The following is a 27597-nucleotide window of genomic DNA, read 5'->3' on the forward strand; positions in this document are numbered from 1 at the left end:
GAGAGAGGTTAGCAAAGCATACGGAATTGTATGCTTCATGACAAGAACTTATTAAGCTGGACAGAGTGCGGAAGAGTGGGTAAATTGGTGGAAGGTATTTTGAAAGTCAGGATCTACAAGCATTTAGAAATGCAAGGACTGATTAGGGATGCTTTTTAAAAGACAAAATTGTATCCGCGTGGTTTTGAGTGAAAAATCATGACTCACAAATTTGATTGAGTTTTTGAAGGGCTAACTAAGAAGGTAGATGACAGCAGTGCAGTTGATGCTGTCTACATGGACTTTAGCAAGGTTTTTGACAAGGTAAACATTCAAAAGGCATTTGGACAGATAGCTGGAGGTTTAGAGAGATATGGGCCAAATGTAGGCAAATGGGGTTAGTATGGATGAAAATTTAGATTGGCATGGACAGTTTGGGCCGAAGGGCAGGTCTCTGTGCTGTAGGATGCTAGGCTCTAAGTGCTTATTAAGCAGCGAGGTTACACCAACTTTATAAAGCTCTGGTTAGGCCGCAGTTAGATAAATGTCACCAGTTCTGGTCAGAAGGAAAGATGTGGGGGCACAGGAGATTTACCAGAATGGTTCCAAGGATGAGGGATCTTGGCTACCAGGAGAAGCTGGGGCTGTTCTCATTGGAGCACAGGAAACTTAGGGGAGGTTCGAGAGAGGTGTGTAAGATTCGGACAGGCAAACAAATCAATGGTTTCAATAGGTACTTAAAGAAATAAACTGGCAGGGCTACGAGGACCGAGCAGGGGGACTGCAGCTAACTGGATTGCTCCATGGGGAGATGGGCAGAAAGGCCTCCTTTCTGTACTGTAAATGACTCTGATTGTAAATTCTAAACTGTCGACACTGCCACACCTCCTGTAAAAATGCGTGTTTGTCAAAACAAGAAGATACTTTGCATAAAACGGAAAATTAAATACAGCTACGAATCATCTTCTGCCAGGAAAACATCTGTGTGTTTAGCTGGGGAACAGTTGCATGAAAACATCGCAGAACTATTTTCACAGAGCACAGTCAGGACCCAACACATTTCGGTTGAGATGGCGCAAGAGCCATATTTCTGTTTAAAACCGGAAGGCGTCAGCTGGAGATCCTGTGATTAGAGCCACAAAGTCAGACAAGATCCTGACAGGGTGGACATTCCTCTTGTGGAAGAATCTAGAACTAGGGGTGACTATTTAAAAATAAGGGGTCGCCCATTGAGAACAGAGATGCGGTTTTTTTTCTCTCTCAGAGGCTCGTGAGTCAGGAACTGTTCACAGAATCACAGAATACTACAGTGCAGAAGAGGCCCTTCAGCCCATCGAGTCTGCACTGACACATGGAATGCCCTGACCTGTCCACCTAATCCCATTGCCAGCACTTGGCCCATAGCTTTAAAATGTTATGATGTGCCAAGTGCTCATCCGAGTATTTTTTAAAGGATGTGATGCATCCTGCCTCCACCACCCTCCCAGGCAGCGCATCCCAAACTGTGACCACCCTCTGAATAATGCAGCCGTTCCTCAAATTCCCCCCTCAACCTTTCACCCCTCACTTTTAACTCGTGTCCCCTCGCGACCGACCCTTCAGCTAAGGGGAACAGCTGCTCCCTATCCTTCCTGTCCATGCCCCTCATAATCTTGAGCACCTCAATCTAGTTGCCCCTCAGTCTTGTCTACTCCAGGGAAAACAACGCAAGCATTTTCCAACCTCTGTTCATAACCTAAATGTTCCATCCTAGGCAGCATCCTGGTGAATCTCCTCTGCACCCCCCTCCAGCATGTTCACATCCTTCCTATAATGTGGTGACCAGAAGTGCACGCGTTACTCCAGCTGTGGCCTCACCAGAGTTCTATACAACTCCATCATGACCCCTCTGCTTTTGTAATCTATACCCCGATTGAAAAAGGCGAGGGTGCCGTATGCCTTTATCGCCACCCTATTTACCTGCCTTTCCGCCCTCAGAGATCTGTTGACAAACACGCTCCTCAAAGGGTGGTGGATACAGTCTTTGAATAGTTTTGAGGCAGAGGTGGATAGATTCTTGACAAGCAAGGAGGTGAAAGGTCGTCGGGATTTGGGAGGGAATGTGGAATTGCGGCCACAACCTTGTCAGAATGGTGGAACAGGCTGGGAACAAAAGTCACCCAGCCAGGGGAATGCTTCTCACCCAGGAAACAGCTTAAATCTACAACATGCTGCACTCCCGAAGAACAAAGACAAAAGGGAGAGGTTCGTAAAGACCGGCAGAGGACACAAGCTTCAAATTAATTGTGCAAAGTGACATTTGTGGTTCACACAGCAGAAATTCACGCCAAGCAAGTTGACGTCGCATAGAGTGTGGGAAAGTGCAAATTAAATCCGCTGGCGCTCTCACAATACGTTTCAAATAGTTTCAATCCTTCTCGCTGCAGAGATTGAGAATGAGAACCAGAATTGGGCTGCAAATATTTAGTTTCATTTTAGTGTTTGGCTGGCAGAGACCCTGTGTGTAGTGACATAGAGGCAGAGAGGGTGATAAATTCACCCAAAAACTGTTGTAAATAAAAGGTTAGCTAAAAGCTGGGATAAACACACTGTAAAAGTCTGTGCTAAGTTGGATGCGACGGGGTACAGACTGACCAACAGAGCCTAAAGAGAGAATGTGGACTCTTTCTGCCCAAGCCTGTACTCACACTAAGAAGTCTGACAACACCAGGTTTTAGTCCAACCAATTTATTTCCAAATAAAATCGGTTGGACTTAAACCTGGTGTTGTCAGACTTCTTACGGTGTTTACCCCAGTCCAAAGCCGGCATCTCCACACCAAGCCTTTACTCTCCAGACAGTGACACCATCGGCATTTGCTGCAGAAATTTATCATTTCCACAGATAGCCCAAAAGAAAACCGTAGTTGGTCAGCCACTGAATAGCAGGAAACTGCCCGTAAAAAAAAAGCTCTTCAATTTGCATTGCGCCTTTCACGGCCTTCGGATGAAGAAGGGCTTTACATCAAAGAGCGTGTTTTTGCGGGTAGATAGGTTTTTGGTAGGCAAGGGGACTAAGGGTTATGGGGAGAAAGCGGGAAAGTGGAACTGAGCCACTTCAGATCAGCCATCATTTTACTGAATGGCGGGGCAGGCTCGAAGGGCTAGATGGCCTACTCCTGCTCCCATTTCTTATGTTCTAATGCATGGAAAACATGGCAGTGAAATTAGTGCAAACTCTCAAAAACTGCAATATGATTGTGATGAGGGACTGAATGTTGGCTATCTGATCTTCTACAGCCATTTCTGAGGGTTTAGTCTCATCCTCTGACAGTGTGGCACTGCCTCAATACTGCGCTGGAAGTGGATTATGCTGAATATTAGGTTTTTCAAGTGGGGATTCACCCCACCACCTTCAGATTCAAGAGGTGACAAGGCCATTACTTACCTCCTTCATACAAAATGCCAGAGCAGACGTCTTTGCAAGTTTAGATGGTGCTTGGAGTTAGAAATGCTGCCTGTGCATAACCCATATGTTTTGGTGGCAGGCTGAATATCAGCAGAGCGCTGTAACACCACTTGTACCATTATAACAAGATATAAAAGTCTAAAGTCACTTACCAACCGACTCAAGAGCAGCTTCTTCTCTGCTGCCATCAGACTTTCGAATGGACCAACCTTGCATTAAGCTGACCTTTCGCTACACCCTAGCTATGACTACATCCTGCACTCTCGCTTCCTTCTCTACGAACGGTATGCTTTGTATGGTGTTCAAGAAGCAATACTTCTCACTGTGACAATAATAAATCGGATCAAATAACAAAACTGTGATGTTCAGACTTGCAAAGAGGACGGAAACGATTCCAGGCCTGGATATGGAATGGGATTTAACTTACAGCACCTAACAATGCAGAAGTTAGCAGGGATGCTGTGGCGCAAATCAAATCTGAAGCAGATGTATATTTAAAAAAAAACACAGGATAACACAGCTGTGCGTGCTGGCTCTGCTCTATTTCACAGAATCACATCGAATCTACACCACAGAAACATGTCATACGACCCAGCTAGTCTCTGCCCACGGATGCTGTCAGACCTGCTGAAATTTTCCAGCATTTTCTGTTTTTCTTTCAGATTCCAGCATCCCCATGGTATTTTGCTTTCATCTTCGTCTCTGCTGGTACTTTATATAATCACAGCCATTCTGCAGATGTCCCTTTTCTCTCAAGTATCCTCCCAGTTTCCTTTCTGAAAGGATTTAAGCTACTTGTCTCGATCAGTTCCTGTGGCGACAATCTTACTGACCAATCTCTGAAAGGAAAGAACTTTGCCTCATTTCCCTCGTGGATTTATTAGTAACTGTCTTATATTGATGACTCTGAGGAATGGAATCTCCTACAGGCGAAAATATCCTCTCCACAGACATTCTGTTAAACTGTTCACCGTTTTGTTTTAAGGCCTCTATCAGATTACTCCCTTACCTAAACCTATTCAATCTTTCCCAATAGCTGGAATCACTCAGTCCTAGTGTCGGACAAGTTCGTCTATTCTCACAGCCCTCTCCTCGACCCACATCCCCCATCCCCTCAGAGCAGCTTTTCTCCCTCCTCACTGATCCCTCCCTCACCCACTTCGCCCCTCCCTACTCCTCACTTACCCCTCCACTCCATTTCCCTCCCCACTGCCTACCCCCAGAGAGGGGTTCTCTCACCCTCCCCTCCCCTCCCTCGTTTCAACCACATTTTCCCACCCAGCACCCTCCAGTCGTTCAGGTGGCAAGGCCGGAACCAGTAGCGACCAGCCGTGTAACACTCCACTGGTCGAGCGGGTGGCCTGGGGATAGTCATGACAGGAGACAGCAGGAACAGGGTGGGATGTCGAGAGAGAGGGGAGGTGGGCAATCCGAATGGGGAAATCGCAAGGCTACCACAGGGAGGTGGTGTGTGGCAAAGTGTTCTGATGGTTCACAGCAATCTCACTGTGACTCTACAGTTTGCAACAGGCATTGGTTTCCACTCTTTGCTTTGGGAATCCTCGTCCTGTCCAGAATTCATACAAACCCCATTCCCCTTCCCCAACATTGGGGAACCACTTCTTAAATCCAAGCTTCAGTCAGCACCACCTGCTCTCAATTCGCTGTGAAGCTCCTCCAGGTCTAGTGTATTTCTAACAATGATGCTCAAACTTGTACGAGAGCGACGGAGGTTGAGGGGAGACCTGATAGCAGTCTACAAGATTATGAGGGGCATGGACAGAGTGGATAGTCAGAAGCTTTTTCCCCAGGGTGGAAGAGTCAATTACTAGGAGGCATAGGTTTAAGGTGCGAGGGGCAAGGTTTAAAAGGAGATGTACGAGGCAGATTTTTTTTTAACAGAGTAGTGGGTGCCTGGAACTCATTGCCAGAGGATACGATAGTGACGTTTAAGGGGCGTCTTGACAAGTACATGAATAGAATGGGAATAGCGGGATATGGTCCTCAGAAGAGTAGGGAGTTTTAGTTAAATCAGTGCAGGCTTGGAGGGCCTGTGCTGTAATTTTCTTTGTTCTTGAAACAGGTTTTGTTCCATCAACATTAGATTAGATATAGGGATAAACTAATGCAATTACTTGAAGGCTAATCATTCCACCTTACGGGGAGGCAGTGAAATTATCCCTGGATGAGCTAGTGACCCAGGGTAACACACTGGGGACCCAGGCTCAAACCCACCAAGGCAGATGGTGAAATTTGAATTCAATAAACATCTGTAATTAAAAGTCTACTGATGACCATGAAACCATTGTCTTAAATACCCATCTAGTTCACCAATGTCCTTTAGGGAAGGAAATCTGCCAACCTTACCTGGTCTGGTCTACATATGACTCCAGAGCTACAGCAATGTGGTTCAAATGCTCTCTGAAATGGAGGGTAGTTAGGGACAGGCAATAAATGCTGGGTTAGCCAGCGAGACCCACATCCCAGAAAAAATGGCCCAGAAACATTCATGTTTTAGTACAGATTGTAAATAATGAAAACATTGTAAATAATCAGATGAATCATTGTCATAAAGAATTTCCAGACCTTTCTCGTCTCCCATGACTGACTTTTTGATAGTTTTCTTTCATAGACTTCTTAAGAAGGATGCCATTCAGCCCACCGAGTCTGCACAAATTCCCTCTGACAGAATACTTTACCCAGGCCCTCTCTCCCACCCTATCCCCATAACGCCATTTTGCACAGTTAATCCATCTAACCAATATTTTTAAAAATTGTAAATTGTTTCTCAAATATTTATTTATCAGTCACAAGTAGGCAAGCTCACATTAACATTGCAATGAAGTTACAGTGAAAATCTCCTGGTCTTCACACTCTGGCACCTGTTCGGGTACACTGAGGGTGAATTTAGCATGGCCAATGCACCTAACCAGCACATCTCTCAGACTGAGAGAGGTAACCGGAGCACCCAGAGGAAATGTACGCAGACACGGGGAGAGCGCGCAATCTCCACACAGAATGGCCCAAGGCTGGAACTGAACCAGGTCCCTGGCACTGAGAGGCAGCAGGACTAACCACTGTGCAACCCATCCCTTGAGACATCAAGCAGCAATCTACCATGGCCGATACACCTAACCTGCACATCCTTGGAGGAAACCAGAGCACCCGGAGGAAACCCACACAGACACGGAGAGAACGTGCAAACTCCACACAGACCAAGGCTGGAATGGAACCCGGGTCCCTGGCGCCGTGAGGCAGCAGTGCTAACCATTGTGCCGCTAATGTTGCCTGTCTTGATCAGGTTGTTATCTCACACATCCTCTCTTCAGGAAGTCAGTGATCTTATTGGTTCTCCCAACAGAACCAGCCCCATCAGAAACCCCTGAACATCACATCTGGTGGTCAGGACCAGGGATAACTAATCAGCATTCAGACCTTGCCCAGCACGGTCAACAAGAATCATCGGAACGAGCCAGGAGAAATGGAAGGAGAAGGAGACATTCTTGCAAAAACGTTGAAAAATAAGCCTTGTTGTTTTCTTTGGCCATCCTAACAGGTAGAAAGCAGTCCTCATCTCCTCAGCATCCATCTTGATGCAGAGCGATTGCTCTTGCCTTGTGGCTGCCTCTCAAATTCTGTTGATCGCTGATGATCCCTCCCAACACTTAAGATCACCAATATAATCTACGATGGTTTCCGACCCAATTGTATACTCCTGATGTAGGACCCCTCCACCCACCCACCACCCCGCCCCCCACAGATCTTGAGTCTGTGGAACCCTCTTCCCCAGAGAAGCAGAATAACAGTATCCTGAAGGTAGCGTTAGATGGATTCTTGACAAGCAGGGGGATCAAGGGGACATGATGGGAGTGGGGGTGTGGCTGAATGGCATCGGGGACAGATTAGCCCCGATCCTATTGAACGGTGGAGCAGGCTCGAGGGGCTGGAAGGCCTACTCTTGCTCCTAATTTGTGTGCGCGCCTGGCTAATTGAGTGCTTTGAATACAGAGCTGACATCAGAGCTTTCTGGTAGGGGGAACCGTGGGAGAGAGAGATGTAGGAGAGGTAAAGGAGGGAATTCTGAGCTTACAGACTCGATGGTTAAAGCGCTGCCACTAATATTGGAGCAGAGAAACCTCTCTGGATATATTGTCAGAAAGCTGCCAGCCCCCCTGTACTGTTCCATTCAGCAGTTACACACTCAGTTAGCCGTCTTTTCCTTGTTTTGATAGGAAAAGCTTCCATTAATAGAATATTTTCCTTGTGATATAAACGATTCAGCTGTGCATGCCAAATAAATAATCAAACTGTAGCATGCTGCAGCTCCAAAGAGGGGCCACTAACATTCCCAAAATGATTCTGGCTCCTTGACAGGCCAAGCTCTTGTCTCCAGTTCTTTCACTGCTGGCTTCACAAAGTGGAGAGGAGCTTTTGGCATTTTGCTGCAATAATCTCCTGGAGGGACAGTGTGTAGGAGTTACACTGATACGCTTGTGTACAGCCATCCAGCTCGTCCAGCTACCCCCACTAGACCGTCACCATCGTTTCCTCCTCGCTGGACCCCTTCACTTCGCCTCTTTCCCTCTGCCTTCATGACAAACATCTCACACACACACACACAAACAGAAAATAAACAAAGTGCACAGAGTTAGAATGTAAAAGCAACGGGAACACTCTGCTATTGTACCACGAACCCTCAAGGCAAGCGAACCATCCAAAGCCTAAAAAAGGGACAGCATCCAGCATCTCTCAAGTAACCCATCCTTTTCAAATGTCTGCAACATTTAAAAAAGCCCTTCTCGTCTCGCACAAACTTAAAAACAACTTCATCAAGAGCAAGGTCAGAGTTCAAATGTTGTCTGGTGTTCAAATAATCTGCAAACTTCAACCCAAACAGATGTTCTTAACAACAGCTGCTTCAGCTTCCTGCCTGGAAGAAAAGGGCAACGTTTCCTCCAGCCATTTTTATCTAACACGTGACCAGGAGAGCCACTTGGTTTATTCTGGAGGGGGGATGGGGCGGGCTTTAGGGAGTGTTGGGGTTAGAGACAGGGTTTGGGAGAATGGGGGGTTTCGGAGGGTCAGCATCAGCCTAGAGTTCAGATTTTGAAAACGCAGTCCTCGACTGGGATTAGATTGTGGACTGAGAGTGCATCTTCACCACAGCTCACCACCACTTACTGGGGGCCATCAGGAATCATAGAATCCCCTATAGTACAGAGAGAGGCCATTCGGCCCATCGAGTCTGCACCGACCACAATCCCACCAAGGAACTACCCCCATATTTACCCGCTAATCCCTCTAACCTACCCACCTCAGGGCACTAACAGCAATTTTAGCATGGCCAATCAACCTAACCCGCACATCTTTGGACTGTGGGAGGAAACCGGAACACCCGGAGGAAACCCACGCAGACACGAGAAGAACGTGCAAACGCCACACAGGCAGTGACCCGAGCCGGGAATCGAACCCAGGTTCCTGGAGCTGTGAAGTAGCAGTGCTAACCACTATACTACCGTACCCCGGAATGGGTAACAGCTTGCCAGTGAAGCTCACGCTGCAGCTACGAAAGCGAGTGGGGGTGGGGGGCACACTGTCCCTAAAAATTTAAGATCACAAAAGTGTGTCACACAGCTCCTTCAGACTGACCCCCGACGACAGATAATAATGCACTCACACAAACACCACCTATCTCCCTCACCCTCTCTTTTCCCCCCATGTGCCATCTCTCTCCCCTTTTACAGAAATGCTGGCTCTTTCACTAATTGGAATTGTCGTTGTTTCCCTGACAGACCTTGCTCGATAATAATAATTGTCTCAATACAGCACACAGTCCACACTGAAGCACCACAAAGACACAGTGAGCAATGCTTTTTACTCAATGCCTTTACAAGAGCTGTGTAGATTACTGCCCGCGGCAGCAGTGAATGCAAGATCTGAACCATGATATGTTTCTGAAACAGGGGTAGCAGAACTGACCAAGGAAAATACTACAGACTGGAGAGGGACCATGTCTGGAGGGGTCAAGGACAGAATCTATTGAGTTAGAGCTAAAAGAAACAAAGCGAGACTCCATTACACTACTGGGTGTATTCTAGAAGGCACTTGGAAAGAGGAAAAGACGGTCAAAGAATTTACCAAAAAGTTCAAGAGCTATAATGGAGGACTTCAATATAGATGGGATAGTAACAGTGTGAAGTGCAGAGAAGTACAAGAGTTTCTACTGTACGTTCAGGAGAATCTTCAAGGAATCCCGTCAAGTTTGCCTGAAGCCAGGTAGTGCTTTGTTCACAGGCACTCTGTGCCTCATTAAGCGACATAGCATCAGGAAAGGGGAGATGGGGGTGACCGGCCTCTCCTCTGGCACCCTGCCTTATGATCCCCATCCTGCCATCACGATGCTGTGTTCCCAGCCAGGAAAGACAAGGTGAGCGGGAGTTTCACATCGCCTTGTGTTGTGGTCAATCTTATTAATTTGTGTGGTTTATTCTGGAGTGAGGGGATAGGAAGGGGAGGATTCACATGTATCTTGATGCCCTTTCGCTGGTATGAACAATGCACCTGCACGAAACTGGAAGATGCATGGGACCTCGGAATACATTGTTTGGATACCTTGGGGGCGGCACGGTGGCACAGTGGTTAGCGCTGCTGCCTATCAGGGCCAGGGACTCAGGTTCGATTCCTGGCTTGGGTCACTGTGTGGAGTTTGCACGTCCTCCCTGTCTCTGCATGGGTTTCCTCCGAGTGCGCTGGTTTCCTCCCACAGTCTGAAGGACGTATTGGTTAGGTGCATTGACCCGAACAGGTACCGTAGCACGGCGACAGGGGGAATTTCACAGTCACTTCATTGCAGTGTCAACGTGAGCCTTACTTGTGACTAATAAACAAAGAATTTAACATTACTGAAATATTTCACGGGAAGAGGAGGAAAATTAATAACAAGCTTCCATTTTCATACAAGTCTAATCATTAACAGTGCGTCAATAGAATTCTTAGCTTATCGTCCCAGTTATCAAAACACTGAAGGGCATCTAAAAACATTACAGTGACAAGAGGTAATAAATATATTTGTTCTTCATTATATCTCAAACATGTACTTTGTAGTTCTGACCAAATGCTGCAACTTGTCGAAACTCATTAAGATGTTTCTTTTGGGTTTTGATGGCCCCCAATTCTTTGTGGTCCAGTTTGAGGAGATCTATTTACGTTATCTCTTTTCCCTCTCCTTCCAGTGAAATATATTGTTTATCAAACATGTAAATGTTTAATGGCATGCTCTTCCACACCAGGTCACCCCGCCAAACACTAAAGAATAAAAAGCGATTGGAGGTTGCTTGAATTGAGTCAAATTAACAATTTGAGTTTCAGATCTCTGCAGGAGGGAGGAATTATCATATGTAAACTTCTACCATTGGTTTAATGAAGAGTGCAGGAGAGCAGGCCAGGAGAAACACCAAGCAGCACAGTGACGCAGTGTTTAACACAGTTGCCTCACACAGAGTCAGGGAGCCAGGTTCAATTCTGGCCTCGGGTTACTATCTGTGTGGAGTCTGCACATTCTCTCCACGTCTGCGTGGGTTTCCTCCAGGTGCTCCAGTTTCCTCCCACAGTCCAAAGACGTGTGGGTTAGGTTGATTGGCCATGTTAAATTGCCCCTTAGTGTCAATGGGATTAGCAGGGTAAATATGTGGGTTACAAGGTTAGGGCCCAGGTGGGATTGCGGTTGGTGCAGACTCAATGGGCCAAATGGCCTCCTACTGTACGGTTAGGATTCTATGATGATGATAATAACAAACATACCTGAAAATAAGATGTCAACCTGGTGAAAACCACAACACGGGACTGCTCGCGTGCCAAACATCGGAAACAGCATGTGATAGATGGAGTTAAGCCATCAATGGATCTAATCAAGGCTCTGTGGTCCTGCTACATCCACTCGTGAATGGTGGTGAATTACTAAACAGCTTATGCGAGCATAAAGTTCCACAATTATCCCCATCCTTAACAACAGAGCAGGACATCAGTGCAAAAGACAAGACTGAAGGCAGGAGTGCCAAGTGATCCATCTCGACCTCTTCTGGAGGTCCCCTGCATCACAGATGCTAACCTTCAGTAAATTTGATTCATTCCATGTGATGTCAAGAGACAACACATATCAAGAGGCGTTGGAAAATGTGAAGGCTGACAGTCCTCAGTAATAAGACTGAAGATCCTGAACCAAGCTATTCCAGAACAGCAACAACACATCCATCCAACCACGTGGAGAATTGCCCTGGTGTGTCCTGTCCACAAAAAGCAGGACCAATGCAACCCGGCCAATCACTCTCCATCCATCGACTCTCGGCCATCAGCAAAGCGATGGAAGGATATCAGAGCTATTCAGCAACACTTACTCAGTCATAACCTATTCACGGATGCTCAGTTTATGTTCCATTAGAACCACTCCTGACCTCATTACAGCCTTGGTTCAAACATGGACCAAAGAGTTGAACTCCAGAGGTGAGTTGGGAGTGACTGCCCTCGACATCAAGACAGCAGTTGACCAAATGTGGCATCAAGGAGCTCTGACAAAATTAAAATCAATGAGAACCAGATTAAAAACTATCCTCTGGTCAAACTGGCACAAACAAGGTCAATCATCTCCATCTCTGGACATCTCTACAGGAGTGCCTCAGGATAGTGTCCTAGGTCTAACCATCTTCAGCTGCTTCATCAATGACCTTCCTCCCATCACAAGGCTGGAAGTGTGTTTGCTGATGATTGCACAATGTTCAGCACCATTCACAACTCTTCACATACTGAAGCAGCCCATGTCTAAATGCAGCAAGACCTGGACAACACCAGGCTGATAACAGCAAGTAGCATTTGCAGTATAGACATGCCAGGCAATGACCATCTCCATCCACAGAGAATCTAATCATCTCCCCTTTACATTCAATGACGTTGGCTTTGTCAAGCTCCAACCGGACCATACCACTGACCAGAAATTGAACTAGATCCACCATATCAATACTGTGGCTACAAGAGCAGGTTAGTATCTGGGAATTACGTGGCGAGTAACTCACCTCCCGACTTCACAAAACCATCTAAAGACAAGAGTGTGATGGAATACTCCCCACTTGCCTGGACGAGTGCAGCTCCAAGACCACCCAGGAAGCTCAGCACTACCCAGGACAAAGCAGCCCCGATTAATCAACACCCCACTCACCATCTCCAACATTCAATCCCTCCACCTCTGACACACAGCAGCAGCTCCATGTACCATCTACAAGGTGCACTGCAGGAACTCACCAAGGTTCCTTATGCAGATCTTCCAAACCCACAATCACGACCATCTAGAAGGACAAGAGCAGCATACTGGAAATGTAGCATCATTCATTCACAGTGGCTGGGTCAAAATCCTGGCACTGCCGACCAAACAGCACTGTGAGGGAGGGGAAATGAAGAGCAACAGCAATGTGCAAAAGCTGTTGGAAATGTGTGGATTGAAACACTGGAAGATATATTTTTCTAGTTATATTCTGTGGTGGCCAGGTAGTGTCTCCCCTACCCTAAAACCCTCTAACCATCTTCAGTAGGGGAGTTTGTCAAAAGCCTTGCTGAAATCCAAAAAGGCCACACCAACTGTCCGACCCTCATTAATCCTCCCGCTGACTTCCTCAAAAAAAAAATCATATTAGTCAGACGTGACCTTCCCTTAACAAACCCACATTGACTCTCCTTGGTTAATCTGTGCCTAAGTGAGAATTTATCTGTCCTTCAGAACAGATTCCAATAATTTGCCCCCTGGAGAGGTCAGACTGACTGGTGTGTGATGGTTCAGTCTATCCCTCACTCGCTTTTTAAACAAAAAGATAGAGCGTGAGCTGCCCACCTATCCTCAAGCACCACATCCTTATCCAATGAGGATTGGAAAAAATGGTGATCCAACCCTCTTCAATTTTCTCTCTGGCTTCTTTTGGGGTACACGTCACCCACCCCAAGTGATTTATCCACTTCTAAGGTTCAAGGCCCCTTAATACTTACTTTCTCCCTGTGTTTATCACATCCAATATTTCACGCTTCTCCTTATTAACTACAATGTCTGCAGTGCCCCCTCTTTTGCAAAGACAGATGCAAAGTATTCAGCAAGAACCACACCCACATTCTCTGCTTCCACACAGAGATTACCTTATTAGTCTTTTATGGACCCTGCTCTTTTTTCAATTATCCTCTTAACCTATTGGTAAAACATTTTTGGGTTCTCAATGATTTTGTTAATACTCATCGCCCATTTCTCTTTGCCTTAACTTGTCTTTTAGAAAGCATTTAGACAGTTACATGGGTAGAATGGGTATAGAGGGATATAGGCCAAACGCAGGCAATTGGGATGAGCTTAATGATTAAATACTGAGTGGCATGAACAAGTTGGGCCAAAGGGCCTGTTTCCATGCTGACTCCCTAACAATGTAATTGATAAATTAGCAGTCAAATCTACATTGTGTAGCTTTAATACCTTAACCATAACAGGGTAGAAAGCTGAATGCAGTGCTATAACTATCACAAGAGCACAAGAAATAGAAGCAGGGGAGGTCCACCAGGCCCTTCAAGCCTGCCCCACCTTTCAACACAATTATGGCTGATCTCACTCATCATCTTGTCGAACTTCATCAGTATCCTTGTACGCCATGTTCCCATTTCAAAGTATCTACACCTCTGAGTCAGAAAGAAGCACGTTACACACGGAGTCACAACTGAAACCAAATGTGGAACAGGAAGCTGATTATTCTACATCAGTCAACACAGAACCTCTACAGCGCAGACCAGGCATTTTGGCCCATCAAGACTACACCACTCTCTAACAGAGAGTTTCACCCAAGCCCTCTCCCCCACCCTATCTGGGCAATCCATCTAATCTCCACATTAGTGGGACATGAAGGGGAAATTTAGCATGGCCAATCCATCTAATCTGAACCTCTTTGGAGTGTGGGAGGAAACCAGAGAACGTGAAGGAAACCCACACAGATATGGGGTGAATGTGTTAACATCCAGACTGCCAGTAACCCAAGGCCAGAATTGAACCTGGGTCCCTGGAGCTGTGAGGCAGCAGTGCTGACCACTCTGTTGCCCCCCAAGTCATTTGACAAATCTTTGCAGAATACGTTGCCAGATGGAGGAGTGAGCAGAGGAATGGAATGGGACAAAAATAGATAGAGACAGTAATGTCAAGATTGGCCAAGCTCAAAGCAGAAACTTCACTGGGTCTGGATGGGGCCCAATCTAGGATACTGAGGGAAGCAAGCATGGATACTGGCACTAGCTAAACTCTTCCAATTCTCCTTAGATAGAGCAGAGGGTTAATGGTCGCAGTATCCAGGTAACCAGAGTCCAGTCAGCCGAACACTGGGGGACAATTATAGGAGAAAAAATGAATTGTCAGTTGGACAAATATGGGCTATAAAATGCAAATCATATTCACTAACTCAATTTCTTTGATTTAGTCATGGAGTGGGGAGTATAGTTGATGCTGCATACAGTGTAGAGATTTTGAAAATGAGTTCTATAAAAGACAATATAATAGGACTACTGTAAAATTCATAGCCCATGGCATTAAAGGGGCAACGATGGCAAAGATAGGAAATCGGCTCAGTGACAGAGTGTGAAGCGTATAGGCGTGAACTGGAGGGATATATATCATGCGTTTCTCCAGAGATCTGAAGCCCTTTCTGACATTTATTTATGGCCTGGGCTTGAGTACGCGGGTCATAACTTCAAAACTTACAGGTGACACAAAACATAGATTTGTAGTTAAAAGAAACCTGAAGAGCAGAGTAACAAGATAGACCGATTTGATTTATTACTGTCACACGTATTGTTTCTTGCACACCACACAGACAAAGCATTCTATTCATACAGCACACGGGGAGCAGGAAAGGAGAGGCTGCAGAACATAGTGTTACAGTCATCGCTAGGGTGTAGAGAAAGATCAACTTAATATACGGTAGGTCCATTCGAAAGTCTAATGGCAGCAGGGAAGAAGCTGTTCTTGAATTGGTTGTTATGTGTTCTCAGACTTTTGTATCTTTTTCCCGATGGAAGAAGGTGTGAGACCGTACGCCTGGGATGCATGGTGTTCTTAATTCTGCTGGCTGGTGAAAGTGGCAGGTCCATGGTGAGTGGAATTTAACATGAGACATGTGAAGTGACAGATGTGACAGCAGTGTGTGCTGTCAGGAGAATGCCAAGAGGTCGCAGGGTGACTTGCACAGGGTGACCTAGTGGGCAAATACTTGGCCAACGCGATATAACATGGATAAACGGGAGATTATCCACTTGGGTGGCAAAAGCAGGAAGGAAGATTATTATCTGAATGGTGGCAGTTTAGGAAAAGGAAGTGCAACGTGACCTGGATGTTATGATGGAACAGTTGGCATGCAGGTACAGCAGGCAGTGAGCAAAGTTAATGGCACGCTGGCCTTCATAGCAAGAGGATGTGAGTACAGGAACAAGAACGTCTCGCTGCAGTTATACAGGGCCTTGGTGCCCAACTTGCTCCCTCCCTGCCTTGAGTACCGTGTACACTTCTGGTCTTTTAGTCAGAGGAAGGGCATTGCTGCTATTGAGGGAGTTCAGCGAAAGTTCACCAGACTGATTCCTGGAATGGCTAACTGATATAAGAGAGACTGGATCTGGGCTTGTACTCACTGGAACGAAGAAGAACGAGAGGGGACCTCACAGAAACATATAACATCTGGATGGGACTGAACAGGCTAGATGCAGAACGTACCCAATGTTGGGGAAGTCCACAACTAGGGGGCCACAGTCTAAGAATAAGGAATAAACCATTCAGGACGGAGATGAGGAAGAATTTCTTCACTCAGTTGTGAGTCTGTGGAATTCTCTACCACAGAAAGCTGTTGGGGCCTGTTTGTTGGATACATTGAAGAGGGAGCAGGATGTGGCCCTGGTGGCTAAAAGGATCGAGACTTATGGAGAGAAAGCAGGCTGGGATGCTGAAAATGCATGATCAGCCATAATCATATTGAAGGTGATGCAGGGTCAAAGGGCTGAACGGCCTATTTCTGCACCTATTTTCTATATTTCTATTCCACTATGTAAATCATACCATCAGTTTAAAAGTTTAATTCACTCAGCACAATAAATAAACTTTAAAAATCGAGTTTTGATCGGGATGGGAGGAGCGTGCAGTTTATCTCATTTCACTATTCTGCAGATTGCACCATTAGTTTAAAAGTTTAGTTCACTCAGCAAAAAGGCCAAATATTTATCTTCACTATTGTTTAACTAATGGAAGAGACTTTAAGCAGGCCACTATCAAACTCAGAATGATTAATTCATTATAAAACAAAACTTCCCTTTAAAAACAAGTTGCAAGAACTAGTAAACACGCAGTTGTACTCTGGAAGTACAACCATCTACCCCTTTTCAAAATATCCTAGTATTCGCACAAACAAAGATCAAACAGCTGGGGTCTCTGCAGAGATAGGCTTTAGAAAATGAAGGATAAAGTTTGCAGGGTTTCGATGCTGTTGATCTGGAGCTCCCTCATGTGAAGATGGGCCAGTGGTCTTCATCGATAATTAGAGATTCTCACCAACAGAACTTCAGCTGAGAAGATGGAGCCAGATTAATTCTTGTCATCTCAGTTTTTTAGGTTTCCAAATGCATTCAAGTTACGCCTGGAGAGGATTCTCTGGCAGACGACCATACAGAAAATTTCAGGTAAGGCAGGGAGAGAGCAAGTTGGGTAGCTTTCTGTCTCAGTTTATTCCCCAAAACACATTGGGCTCAAAAACAACAGGCCAAAGCTAGTCATTTCCAGCTTTCATCCCACCAATTAAAATTACTGCAGTACCAAACACCAGCTCATTCACCACCACCCCTCTCCCCCTCCCCCTTCCACACCATGTTAGCTAGGGGGTTTCTTGAAATAAAGGCAGCCTTGCTCCTGGTGTAAAGGTGAACCTGTGACCCTCCTTTGAAAAAAATCCAAGTGCCCAAATAATAGCATCCCCTATATTTTAAAAGAAAAATCCACTTCAGGAATATATGGTTTGTCCAACAACAGCCAGAGATAAACGGAGAAGATTTTAAAGCCCAAGTACACATAGCAAGTTCTGACGGCCTACTAGCTACTTTCTGAAAGGAAAGTAGGTTTAATGGGGCGGGGGAGGAGTAAATAAACCAGCCGAGGAAAGTGCAGCTGCAGACGATGAGAATTAGGAGCTGGGTCAGGTGGAAGGAGACTGAACTGGAACAGGATTCGATCCTCACCATTAACTGGAACAGAGGACCAGAGTTTCTGCGAAGGCCAGAGCGAGTTGGAATTTGATTAGATTTTGTAATGACTTCAATCAGGCCAGAGGTTGGCCTATTAGAATATGAACTCTCTGATGAAGGAGTCAATTGATGGGCCAATCAGGGAATCTTTTACTTGTATTTAACAGGGTAGGCTGCTGACTGCGAGCACTCTGTCTATTGCTGTTAGAGTTTGTAAATAAAGGGATTTTGGTGAAGGGATTTCTGCCTCCGAAGACTTATTACTGGTTTGATTTATTGTCACATGTAGTCATGTACATTTAAAAGTATTGTTTCTTGCATGCTGTACAGACAAAGCATAATGTTCATAGAGAAGGGAAGGAGAGGGTGCAGAATGTACTGTTACAGTCACAGCAAGGGTCTAGAGAAAGATCAACTTAACGCGAGGCAGGTCCACTCAAAAGTCTGACAGCAGCTGGGAAGAAGCTGCTCTTGAGCGGATTGGTACGTGACCTCAGACTTTTTCCTGACGGAGGAAGGTTGAAGAGAGAATGTCCGGGGTACATATACTCCTCGATTATGCTGGCCGCCTTGCCAAGGCAGCAGGAAGTGTGGACAGAGCCAATGGATGGGAGGCTGGTTTGCGTGATGGACTGGGCTTCGTTCACGAACTGGTAGAAATGGAAGTGAGTTAATGGCGGAGGTCAGAAAACAAAGAATCTTCTGTCTTTCCGAGGCTTACACTCATCCATGACTTGATGGCGGACAACAGAGTTTAAAAGGGAGTGACAAAGAAATCAGGCTTGGTGTCGTCGGCAGGTGAATGGAGGCTGACCCTGTGTCCACAGTTGGAGTCATCAAGCAGCAGGTTGTAGATGAGAAAGTGGACAGCAGTGAAGGCACTACCTCGCTGAGATGGAGGTGCAGAGTAATCTTGCCAAGTCTTCATCACCGTAACCCTTTATTCACATAACGTAGTGCTACATCTGTAGCTTACAGCACACAAGCCTGAGCCCTGGCATCCCCAGACTAACGGGCTGGGTTGAGGCAATGGCTTTTAAGCCCCCGTTGTTCGTTTCCATTGGGTGGGCCCCTGCTCACTCAGTATTGGGGGGGGGGGGGGGGTTCACACTGCAAAGCCCATGGGATAATCCCCCATGTCCTTCATAATAAAGTGGATGACAATTGTTCAGATACTCAACCCACTGGTGTTCGGGTTGCCAATGCTGGTTTGACAAATCACGTGACGCCTGATCACATGACTCTGCTCCTGATGCGGAATCACTTTTGACCACAGGGATTTTCCTCACTTTTCACAAATATTTCTGCATTCACTTTTGTCGAGTGCCATGTTGTCGCCCAGTGTTGAATAAAACGGTTGAGGTTTTGATTTAGTGAGACGAATAACAGTTTATAAATCAAAGGAAGAACGCAGAAGAAAGTCATATTTAAATAAAAGCGACTTCTGTGAAGCTTCTGTAGTGCTGACCACAACGTGAAACACCAAGTAAATACCACCAATCCAACGGAAACATCTCCGTTCAAACCATTTCTAGCTCAAGTTTTCATATAACCTCAGTGACATTTCACAATACACAACTTATAAAAATAGCAAATAAAACCAAACCTCATCCACTTCATTGACTCCCACACAAACTCTGGGATCCCAGTTCCAGGGAGCCGAGCCGAGCCTCAGACAGGAGTTGCCCAAATCCCTGGAAGTGGGACTGGCACTGGGCTGGTAACCCAGGAGACCCAGCTTGGAATCCCACCACAGCAGTGGGATTTCAATTCAATAAAAATCTGGAATTAAAAGTCGAATGAAACCATTGCAGGTTGTTGTAAAAATCCACCTGGTTCTCTTTGGTTACTGGAATAAAAAAAAAATGAGTTGGGGGGCGATGGAGGGGTAGAGAAAGGGGAACAGAAGGAGGAAAAGAGGCAGGGAGCCGGGCTGGGGTGGACAAAGAGGCAGGGGGTTGGGAGAAGAGGCCAGGTGACCGGGGGGGGGGGGGGGGGGGGGGGGGGGGGGGGGGAGGAGGAGGAGGAGGAGGAGGAGGAGGAGAGGAGAAAGAGGTGGGGGGAAGAGGCACGGGGGGGGGGGGGTGAAGAGGCAGGGGTACAGCATTAAGTCACGATGCTTGTTTGATGAGCAGACACCGTGGACCAAATGGCCTCCCACTGTCGCGTAACAACTCCATGATTCTTATGTAACAGCACACATCACAGCTGGGCATCAACTCCCCTTCCCTCCACCCTCATTCTTTCTCCCTCTCCTCCAATTTTTCTTTTCCCCTCCTCCGCGCTCCAGTTTGCCACACTCTCTCTAACACTCCCACTGTTTATGTTTTCCTCTCTTCCAATTTGTGTTACTTTCTCAGAAGTCAAGGAATTTCCAAGTGATTTCCATTGGCCCCAATCTCATTTTCCTCGGCACCAGCTGGGAATGGGGGTGAGGGGAGAGAGTTTGGAGTAACGGGTCCAGGTAAGACAATACTAGTTGGTCACAAGCCACAAACAGCTGTGTAGGCCCGAGGATGTTCCCCCTGCGTTGCCAGTTGCAGTCCTATGAACACCAGCTGCCTATCCCGGGAGACTGAAGCTTATTGGGAACACTAATGTTTACAGGTAACAAGGCAACTGCATTGACCAATCAACTCCTCCTGCTTAACTGTAAGCATCTGCCCACAAAGGAAATCATGGGGCCAACCAGGGCCAAAGCTTCTCTACTTCCTAAACTAACCATGAAATAACAACAAATCCCTGATGGTGACGTTTAACATGTGAACAACGCAAATTGAACTCACAGCAACTCAAATTTAAGGGAAGGCGATGGCATCGTGGTATTATTGCTGGACTATTAATCCAGAAACTCAACTGATGTTCTAGAGACCCGGGTTCAAATCCCATCACCGCAGATGGTGAGATTTGGATTCAATAAAAAAAAAACTGAAATTAAAGAATCTACAAATGACCGTGAAACCATTGTTGGCGAAACCCATCTAGTTCACTAATGTCCTTTAGGGAAGGAAATCTGCCTTCCCTACCTGGTCTGGCCTACATGTGACTCCAAAACCACAGCAATGTGGTTGACTCTCAACTGCCCTCTGAAATGACCCAGTAAGCCACTCAGTTCAAGGGCAACTAGGGATGGGTAATCAATAATGCCCAACGACCAACACCCACGTCCTACGAATGAATTAAAAAGGAAAGTCTCTCAAGTTGCCTTGGGTCCTGAGTTAGCACACTGACAGCTTGTACACTCGTACAGTCACCCACTGCACAAACTGTGCAGAGCAACCAGGAGAACTGTACACTGGACTGATGCAATCTTTTCAGAGACCATGCACTAATGAAGACTGGCACACGAGAAGGCAATGGCAGATGCCAAGATAATCATGAGCACCGTCGCATTTTCTTTGGCGCTGCGAAGCCGAGTCCTTTCCAAGTCACTCAGAGTCAAATTGCTAAATTCACACAAAAAAAATTCAGACACTATGCCGAAAATTACATCTGACGTCCGTACAGACTTTCTGAATTAGCCCACAGACATGTGCTTAACAGAGCTCCCTCGAAACTAAGCAGCCTGGGACAGTGTACCAAGCAAAGAATGCAGAGAGCGGGCAGCGAGAGCATCTGACCCTTTATACTCTAATCAGCATTTTTACTGATTCTGAGTGTTTTGTATTAGAGTTTTTGACCGGTCATATTAACAAGGCAAAAGATAATAAGGTGCCACACCAGCGCCTTTGAACCAGCTCAACGCAGATTTAGTTAAGAGCCGTGGCCAGACTGAAGTCCAACATGGAAGAGAGATACAAGCCCACAAATGCCTCTAGTGATATCGGAGGACATCATGTAACTAATCACACAGATGTGCTTTGCTTTACAAAACAGGGCAATGACAAACATCTGGAAGACAGTGAGTAATGGTGGAAGGATTTTCTTTCCAGAATGGAGATCTGTAGCGAGTGGTGTTCCACAGGGATCAGTGCTGGGACCTCTGTTGTTTGTTGCATGTATAAATGATCTGGAGCAAAATGTGGGTGGTCTGGTGAGTAAGTTTGCGGATGACACGAAGATCGACGGAGTTGCTTACAGTGCTGGAAATTGTCAAAGGATACAACAGGATATGGATAAACTGGAGACTTGGGCACAGAAACGTAGATGGAGTTTAATCCGAACAAATGCAAAGTGATGCATTTTGGAGGATCAAATTTAGGAGTGAATTGTACTGTAAATGGCAGAACCCTGAGGACACAGAGGGATCTGGGAGTGCAGGTCCACAGTTCCCTAAAGGCGGCAACACAGGTGGCTAAGGTGATTTAGAAAGCATACTGCATGCTTGCCTTCATCAACCGGGGCATGAGTACAAGAGCTGGGAAATCATGTTGCAGCAATGTAAAACCTTGCTTAGGCCGCATTTGGAGTATTACCTGCAGTTCTGGTCACCACGCTACCAGAAAGACGTGGAAGCTTTCGAGAGCGTGCAAAGAAGGTTCACCAGGATGTCGTCAGATCACAAAGGTGTTGATAATGAGGAGAGGTTGAATAAACTAGGATTGTTTTCACTGGAAAGACAGACGCTGAGGGAAGACCTGATAGAGGTCTATAAAATTATGAGAGGCATACGCAAGCTGGATATTCAGAGGCCTTTTTCCCCAGGATGGAAATGTCAATTACAAGGGGGCACAGGTTCAAGGTGAGAGGGAGAAAGTTTAAGGGAGATGTGTGGGGAGAGTTTTTCACACAGAGAGTGGTAGGTGCCTGGAACCTGCTGCCAGAGGAAGTAGTGGAAGCAGGCACAACTCCCTTCCTAACAGCACTGTGGATGTACCGACGCAGACAGCAGCGGTCCAAGAAGGCAGCTCACCACCACCTTCTCAAGGGCAACTAGGGATGGGTTTGCCTAGCTAGTGACGCCCATATCCACTGAACAAATGAATTTAAAAAAAAAAAACACAGGTCTAGGCTAATTCTCTGGGGACACAGGTTCCAATCCTGCCATGGCAGCGTTAACTAAATCAATTAATTAAATCTGGAGTTGAAAACTACTCTACTGGTGACCATAAAACTATGATCGCTTGTCGCAAAAACCCATCTGGTTCACTCTTGTCCTTCAGGGCAGGAAATCTGCTGTCCTTCCCTTGTTTGGCCTACATGTGACTCCAGATCCACAGCAATGTGGTTGACTCTGAAAAGGTCCAGCAAGCTACTCAGTCTCAGGGCAATGACGGGGGGGAGTGGAGGGGGGGGAGTGGAGGGAGAGGGGGAGTGGGGGGAGGGAAGTTGTAGGGGGGAGGTGGGGCTATCCACTGACACAGATTCCATGAAAGAATAAAACGAAATGAGGTGTTGTCAGTGATTAAACAGCCACACTCAAAAATCCTCACAGCTCTTAAATATTTGTGTGGTTCCCATAGTAACTATCTCATACATTTAAATTAGTGGAGAACGTACAAGCGATTTTCTGTCTCTCCTCTAATCATCCGAATTTCTGGGTGAAGTGATTCCCAGAAACGTATTTCTCCAGACACCAAGAATGGCAAGAAGTCTGAAAGTTACTCTGAGCATTCACTGGAAATGGTCATAGCCGGCCCAACCCTGAGATGAAATGCTGATATTTATTCAGGCTCCTTTCGATCAATCCTATACATTTCCCAAGTACATTTTACATCCCTATCCGAAATATACCAACCTCACCGCTTCCTAAGGAGCGCCCCAACAAACATATCGATGGGAGCTTTCCGCACTGATGCCTCACAGCGCCAGGGACCTGTGTTCGATTCCCGGCTTGGGTCACTGAGTGGACACGTTCGCCCCGTGTCTGCGTGGGTTTCTTCTGGGTGCTCCGGTTTCCTCCCACAGTCTGAAAGACGTGCTGGTTCGGTGGATTGGTCAGAACAGGCGCCGGAGTTTGGCGACTAGGCGAAGTTCAAGGTAACTTCATTGCAGTGTTAATGCAAGCCTTACTTGTGACTAATAAATAAATAAACTTTAATAAACTTGATTAGTTTCTCCACATGCTCCTTCCCCATGCCTCGAGTTTGAACCAGGATGCTATACAGCTGCGAGAGCAGAATAATCAATTTGTTATCTAGCCCTGGCCAATTGCTCTGAATAGGTCAACAACTTGACAGCATGGAGGCATACAATGAACAAGGAGTGGTAAAATTAAAAATAACAAATGACATTATCGTGAAGAGACCAGAGAAGCTACAGTTCTTCTCCTTATAGAATCCCTACAGCAAGGAGGCCATTCAGCCCAACGAGTCCACACTTACCCAGCCCCTCTTCCCTGCCTATCCTCGTAACCCTATCTATTTAGCCAGCTAATCCCCCTAACCGTCACATCTAAGGGGCAATTTAGCATGGCTAATCCACCTAACCTGCACATCTCTGGATTGTTGGAGGAAACCAGAGCACCCGGAGGAAACCCACGCAGACACGGGGAGAACGTGCAAACTCCACACAGACAGTGACCCGAGGCCGGAATCGAACCCAGGTCCCTGGGACTGTGAGGCAGCAGTGTCACTGTACCACCGTGTCACCCGGGTGACTACAAGGGGATTTCAGACCTGTTCAACATGCTGCAGGGTTTTGCGACAGTAAACAATAAGAAACTGGTTCCATTGGCCCAAGGGTCAGTAACCAGAGGGCAAAACGGCTAGAAGGTGAGAGTTCTCTTTTAAATGCAGAGGGTTGAGGTGTTTGGAATGCACTGTCTGAATGAGGAGCAGAAGCTGATTCACCCTTAACATTCAGAAATGAATTGGATAAACACTGCAGGGATAACTTAACAGCTCTTTCAAAGAACTGGCATAGAGATAAGGGGCTGAATGGCCTCTTTCTGTGCTCTAAAATGCAACTGAAAGCTCCCGAGTGGTGAATGGGCCTGGTGGTGTTATCATTAGGCTACTAATCCAGAAACTCAGCTAATGTTCTGGGTACCTGGGTTTGAATCCCACCATGGCAGATAGTGAAATTCGAATTCAATAAAAAATATCTGGAATTAAGAATCTACTGATGGCCACAAAATCGTTGTCGATTGTCGGAAAAACCCATCTGATTCACTAATGTCCATTAGGGAAGCAAATCTGCCAGTCTTACCTGGTCTGGCCTATATGTGACTCTAGGGCCACAGCAATGTGGTTGACTCTCAACTGCCCTTGGGCACCTAGGGATGGACAATAAATACTGGCCTAGCCAGTGACATCCATGTCCCACGAATGACTATTATTATTTGCCTCATGTCCAGAAGGCTGCACGTGTAAAGTGGGCAGCACGGTAACACAGTGGTTCGCACTGCTGCTTCACAGCTCCAGGGACCTGGGTTCGATTCCCAGCTCAGATCACTGTCTGTGTGGAGTTAGCACATTCTCCTCGTGTCTGCGTGGGTTTCCTCCGGGTGCTCCGGTTTCCTCCCACACTCCAAAGATATGCAGGTTAGGTTAATTGGCCATGCTAACTTGCCCCTTAGTGTCCTGAGATGCATAGCTTAGAGGGATTAGCAGATAAATATGTAGCGATAATGGGGGTAGGGCCTGGGTGGGATTGTGGTCGGTGCAGACTCGATGGGCCAAATGGCCTCTTTCTGCACTGTAGGGTTTCTATGATTCTATAATCATGTCACTGTTACAATTCAGTACCTTGCACGGTCTGGACAGAATAAAGCAGCTCACTTAATGTCAGGAAGCACATCCTTTTGGATATCATACTTGCATCGTAGATTAGCCTGATCACAATGTCAGCTGTCAGCAGTTCAAATCCCACCACAATAGTTAAGGAATTTCAACTCCAGTTAAATAAATCTGAGATCAAAGTGATGGCACGTGAAATCTCGCCAGCAGCTGGACATTCAACGAAGGGCAAAAAGGCCCCCAGTTTCAAAGCGTTAAAATCGAAAACACCAATCCTCTTTGCAGATTGAGTCGAGAGTGCCCTGCTTTCTCCTGTTTCTTCCTTTCACTAAATGCCTTTCAGACACTTAATCAACTAACCAACAGTAAGTTGCAACGAGCTGGGCATGGGTTGAAAGTGCAGGGGAGTGCAGGTGAGAATGGTGCAAAGGTATGTGCCAGTACCATCACTTGGCCAAAAAAAAGAACAATTTGCAAGCTTAGTTTGAAATCAAACACATTGCAATCTATGCGCATTTAAGATGGAACTCTTTCTATGGGGGTCCCACTAAAATGGGACATCATTAGCTACATTAACATTGTAGGCAGAAGGTTTCACAGTAACAGAGCTCAGGAACTGGATAAGGAATCTTAGCGCTTTCGTAGACATGAGATCGGAATATCTTTGTGCTGAAATCGCGCATGAAGGCTTCATCATTTTTAACTATCTTTTCAAACTGCTCGAGGCAAAACACAACAGAACTATTAACCATCAGCGTCAATGCTAAAGGTGATAAGTGTGGAATGGGCTGAGCCACTGAACAGTACCTTCTGGAAGAAATCTTCTCCCGTTTTGCCTTTTCCTTCAGCAGCAGCTGAAAAATAAACAAACATTCAGGGTCAAACAGATTCCAGTTAAATACGTCAATCAAACACAAAAGAACTAAGCAGCAATCGGCCAGCTCTGCAAAGCGGCAGTTTTATAGAACCTTATTAATACACTCAAAGAGGTTTTTCTGCCCAACCTATCCCTCAGAGCTTACTGGGTGATTAAAAACCATATGACCACTAGACCTAAATGCTGAGTGATCATTGGTTCCCACTTCTGAGTGGATCTTGTTATCATACAGAGAAACTATTCAGTGATCTTCCAGCTGGATCCTAGTGAATCCACTCCTGTTCATGTACTCACTGCCCACACCAACCCTATCCCCAAGTGCTCCCCACACCCACCTCTCTCTCATGCCCAACCTCCCACACCCATTCCTCTCCTCCCCCTCACTTCTTTCATCCCCGCTCCTCTCCCAATCCCAGTGTTCCCCCACCTTCAAATCTCTCCCATCCCCATCCCTTCCCCAATGTCCAATCCATCTCTACAACACACCCCCTGCCCAGTACCCAACTCTCCCTTATCCTCGTGCTCCCTACACCCAGAGGGAAATGTTTCAACAAGTTTATTTGTTAGTGTCACAAGTAGACTTATATTAACATTTGCAATGAAGTTACTGTAAAAATCCCCTAGCTGCCACACTCCGGTGCCTGTTTGGGTATACCGAGGGAGAATTTTAGCACGGCCAATGCACCTAACCGGCACATCTTTCAAACTGTGGGAGGAAACCGCAGCACCCAGAGGAAACCCACGCAGACACGGGGAAAATGTGCAAACTCCACAAAACAGTGACCTGAGCCAGGAATCGAACCCGGGTGCCTGGTGCTGTGAGGCAGCAATACTAACCACCACTGGACAAGTGGCTGCAGATCCCACCCCTCTTGGCTGGGAGAGTACTTGTGAATAGTGGGACACAGCAGGGGGCCACAATCCACCTCCATCTCTCCCCCACCCTCGCTGTTGCAACTGAGGCAACACCCTCATTGTAGGAGGGAGGGTGGGTGGGGGTTTTGGTAGGGGAGTGTGCAGGGGGGAGTGGTGGGTGGGGGCGAGCATAGGTTAATAGTGACAACAACAGGAAACGGTGGGGTGTGGGGGTGCAGGGGGGGGTGGTGTTGGGGTGAGGAAGGCAACTAGAAACAACATTCTGAGAATCACGAAGCATAAATAACTGGGCAGTATTTGTGCTTAGCTCAGGAATGTTATATAACGTGAAGTGAATAGGAAATGAGCTGCTACATTGGAATTCTACACTTGGATCAAATATCTGTTTCTCGGAGCTCAAGCGAACACTTTCACTTAATATGTAACATGTTTCCCAAAGCAAACAGGGGAGCAGACTGCCCTGCACCATCAGCACTGCAGAGTATCGACACAATGCTTTTAAGCCAGACCTACAAACAGA

The 27597-nt window shown here is 46.4% G+C and overlaps 1 protein-coding gene across 1 annotated transcript in view; it reads right to left on the bottom strand.

Annotated features, from left to right (window-relative positions):
• bicc1a (BicC family RNA binding protein 1a) overlaps positions 1-27597 on the bottom strand; it is a 265871-nt gene that overhangs the window by 172403 nt on the left and 65871 nt on the right. Inside the window, exon 2 of the mRNA XM_080205453.1 lies at positions 26132-26178. Coding sequence (XP_080061579.1) covers positions 26132-26178 — 47 coding nt within the window. The remainder of the gene's footprint in view (positions 1-26131; positions 26179-27597) is intronic.

This window comes from Carcharhinus amblyrhynchos, chromosome 17 (assembly GCF_965287045.1).
Source record: "Carcharhinus amblyrhynchos chromosome 17, sCarAmb.v2.hapA, whole genome shotgun sequence".
Classification (NCBI taxonomy): domain Eukaryota; kingdom Metazoa; phylum Chordata; class Chondrichthyes; order Carcharhiniformes; family Carcharhinidae; genus Carcharhinus; species Carcharhinus amblyrhynchos.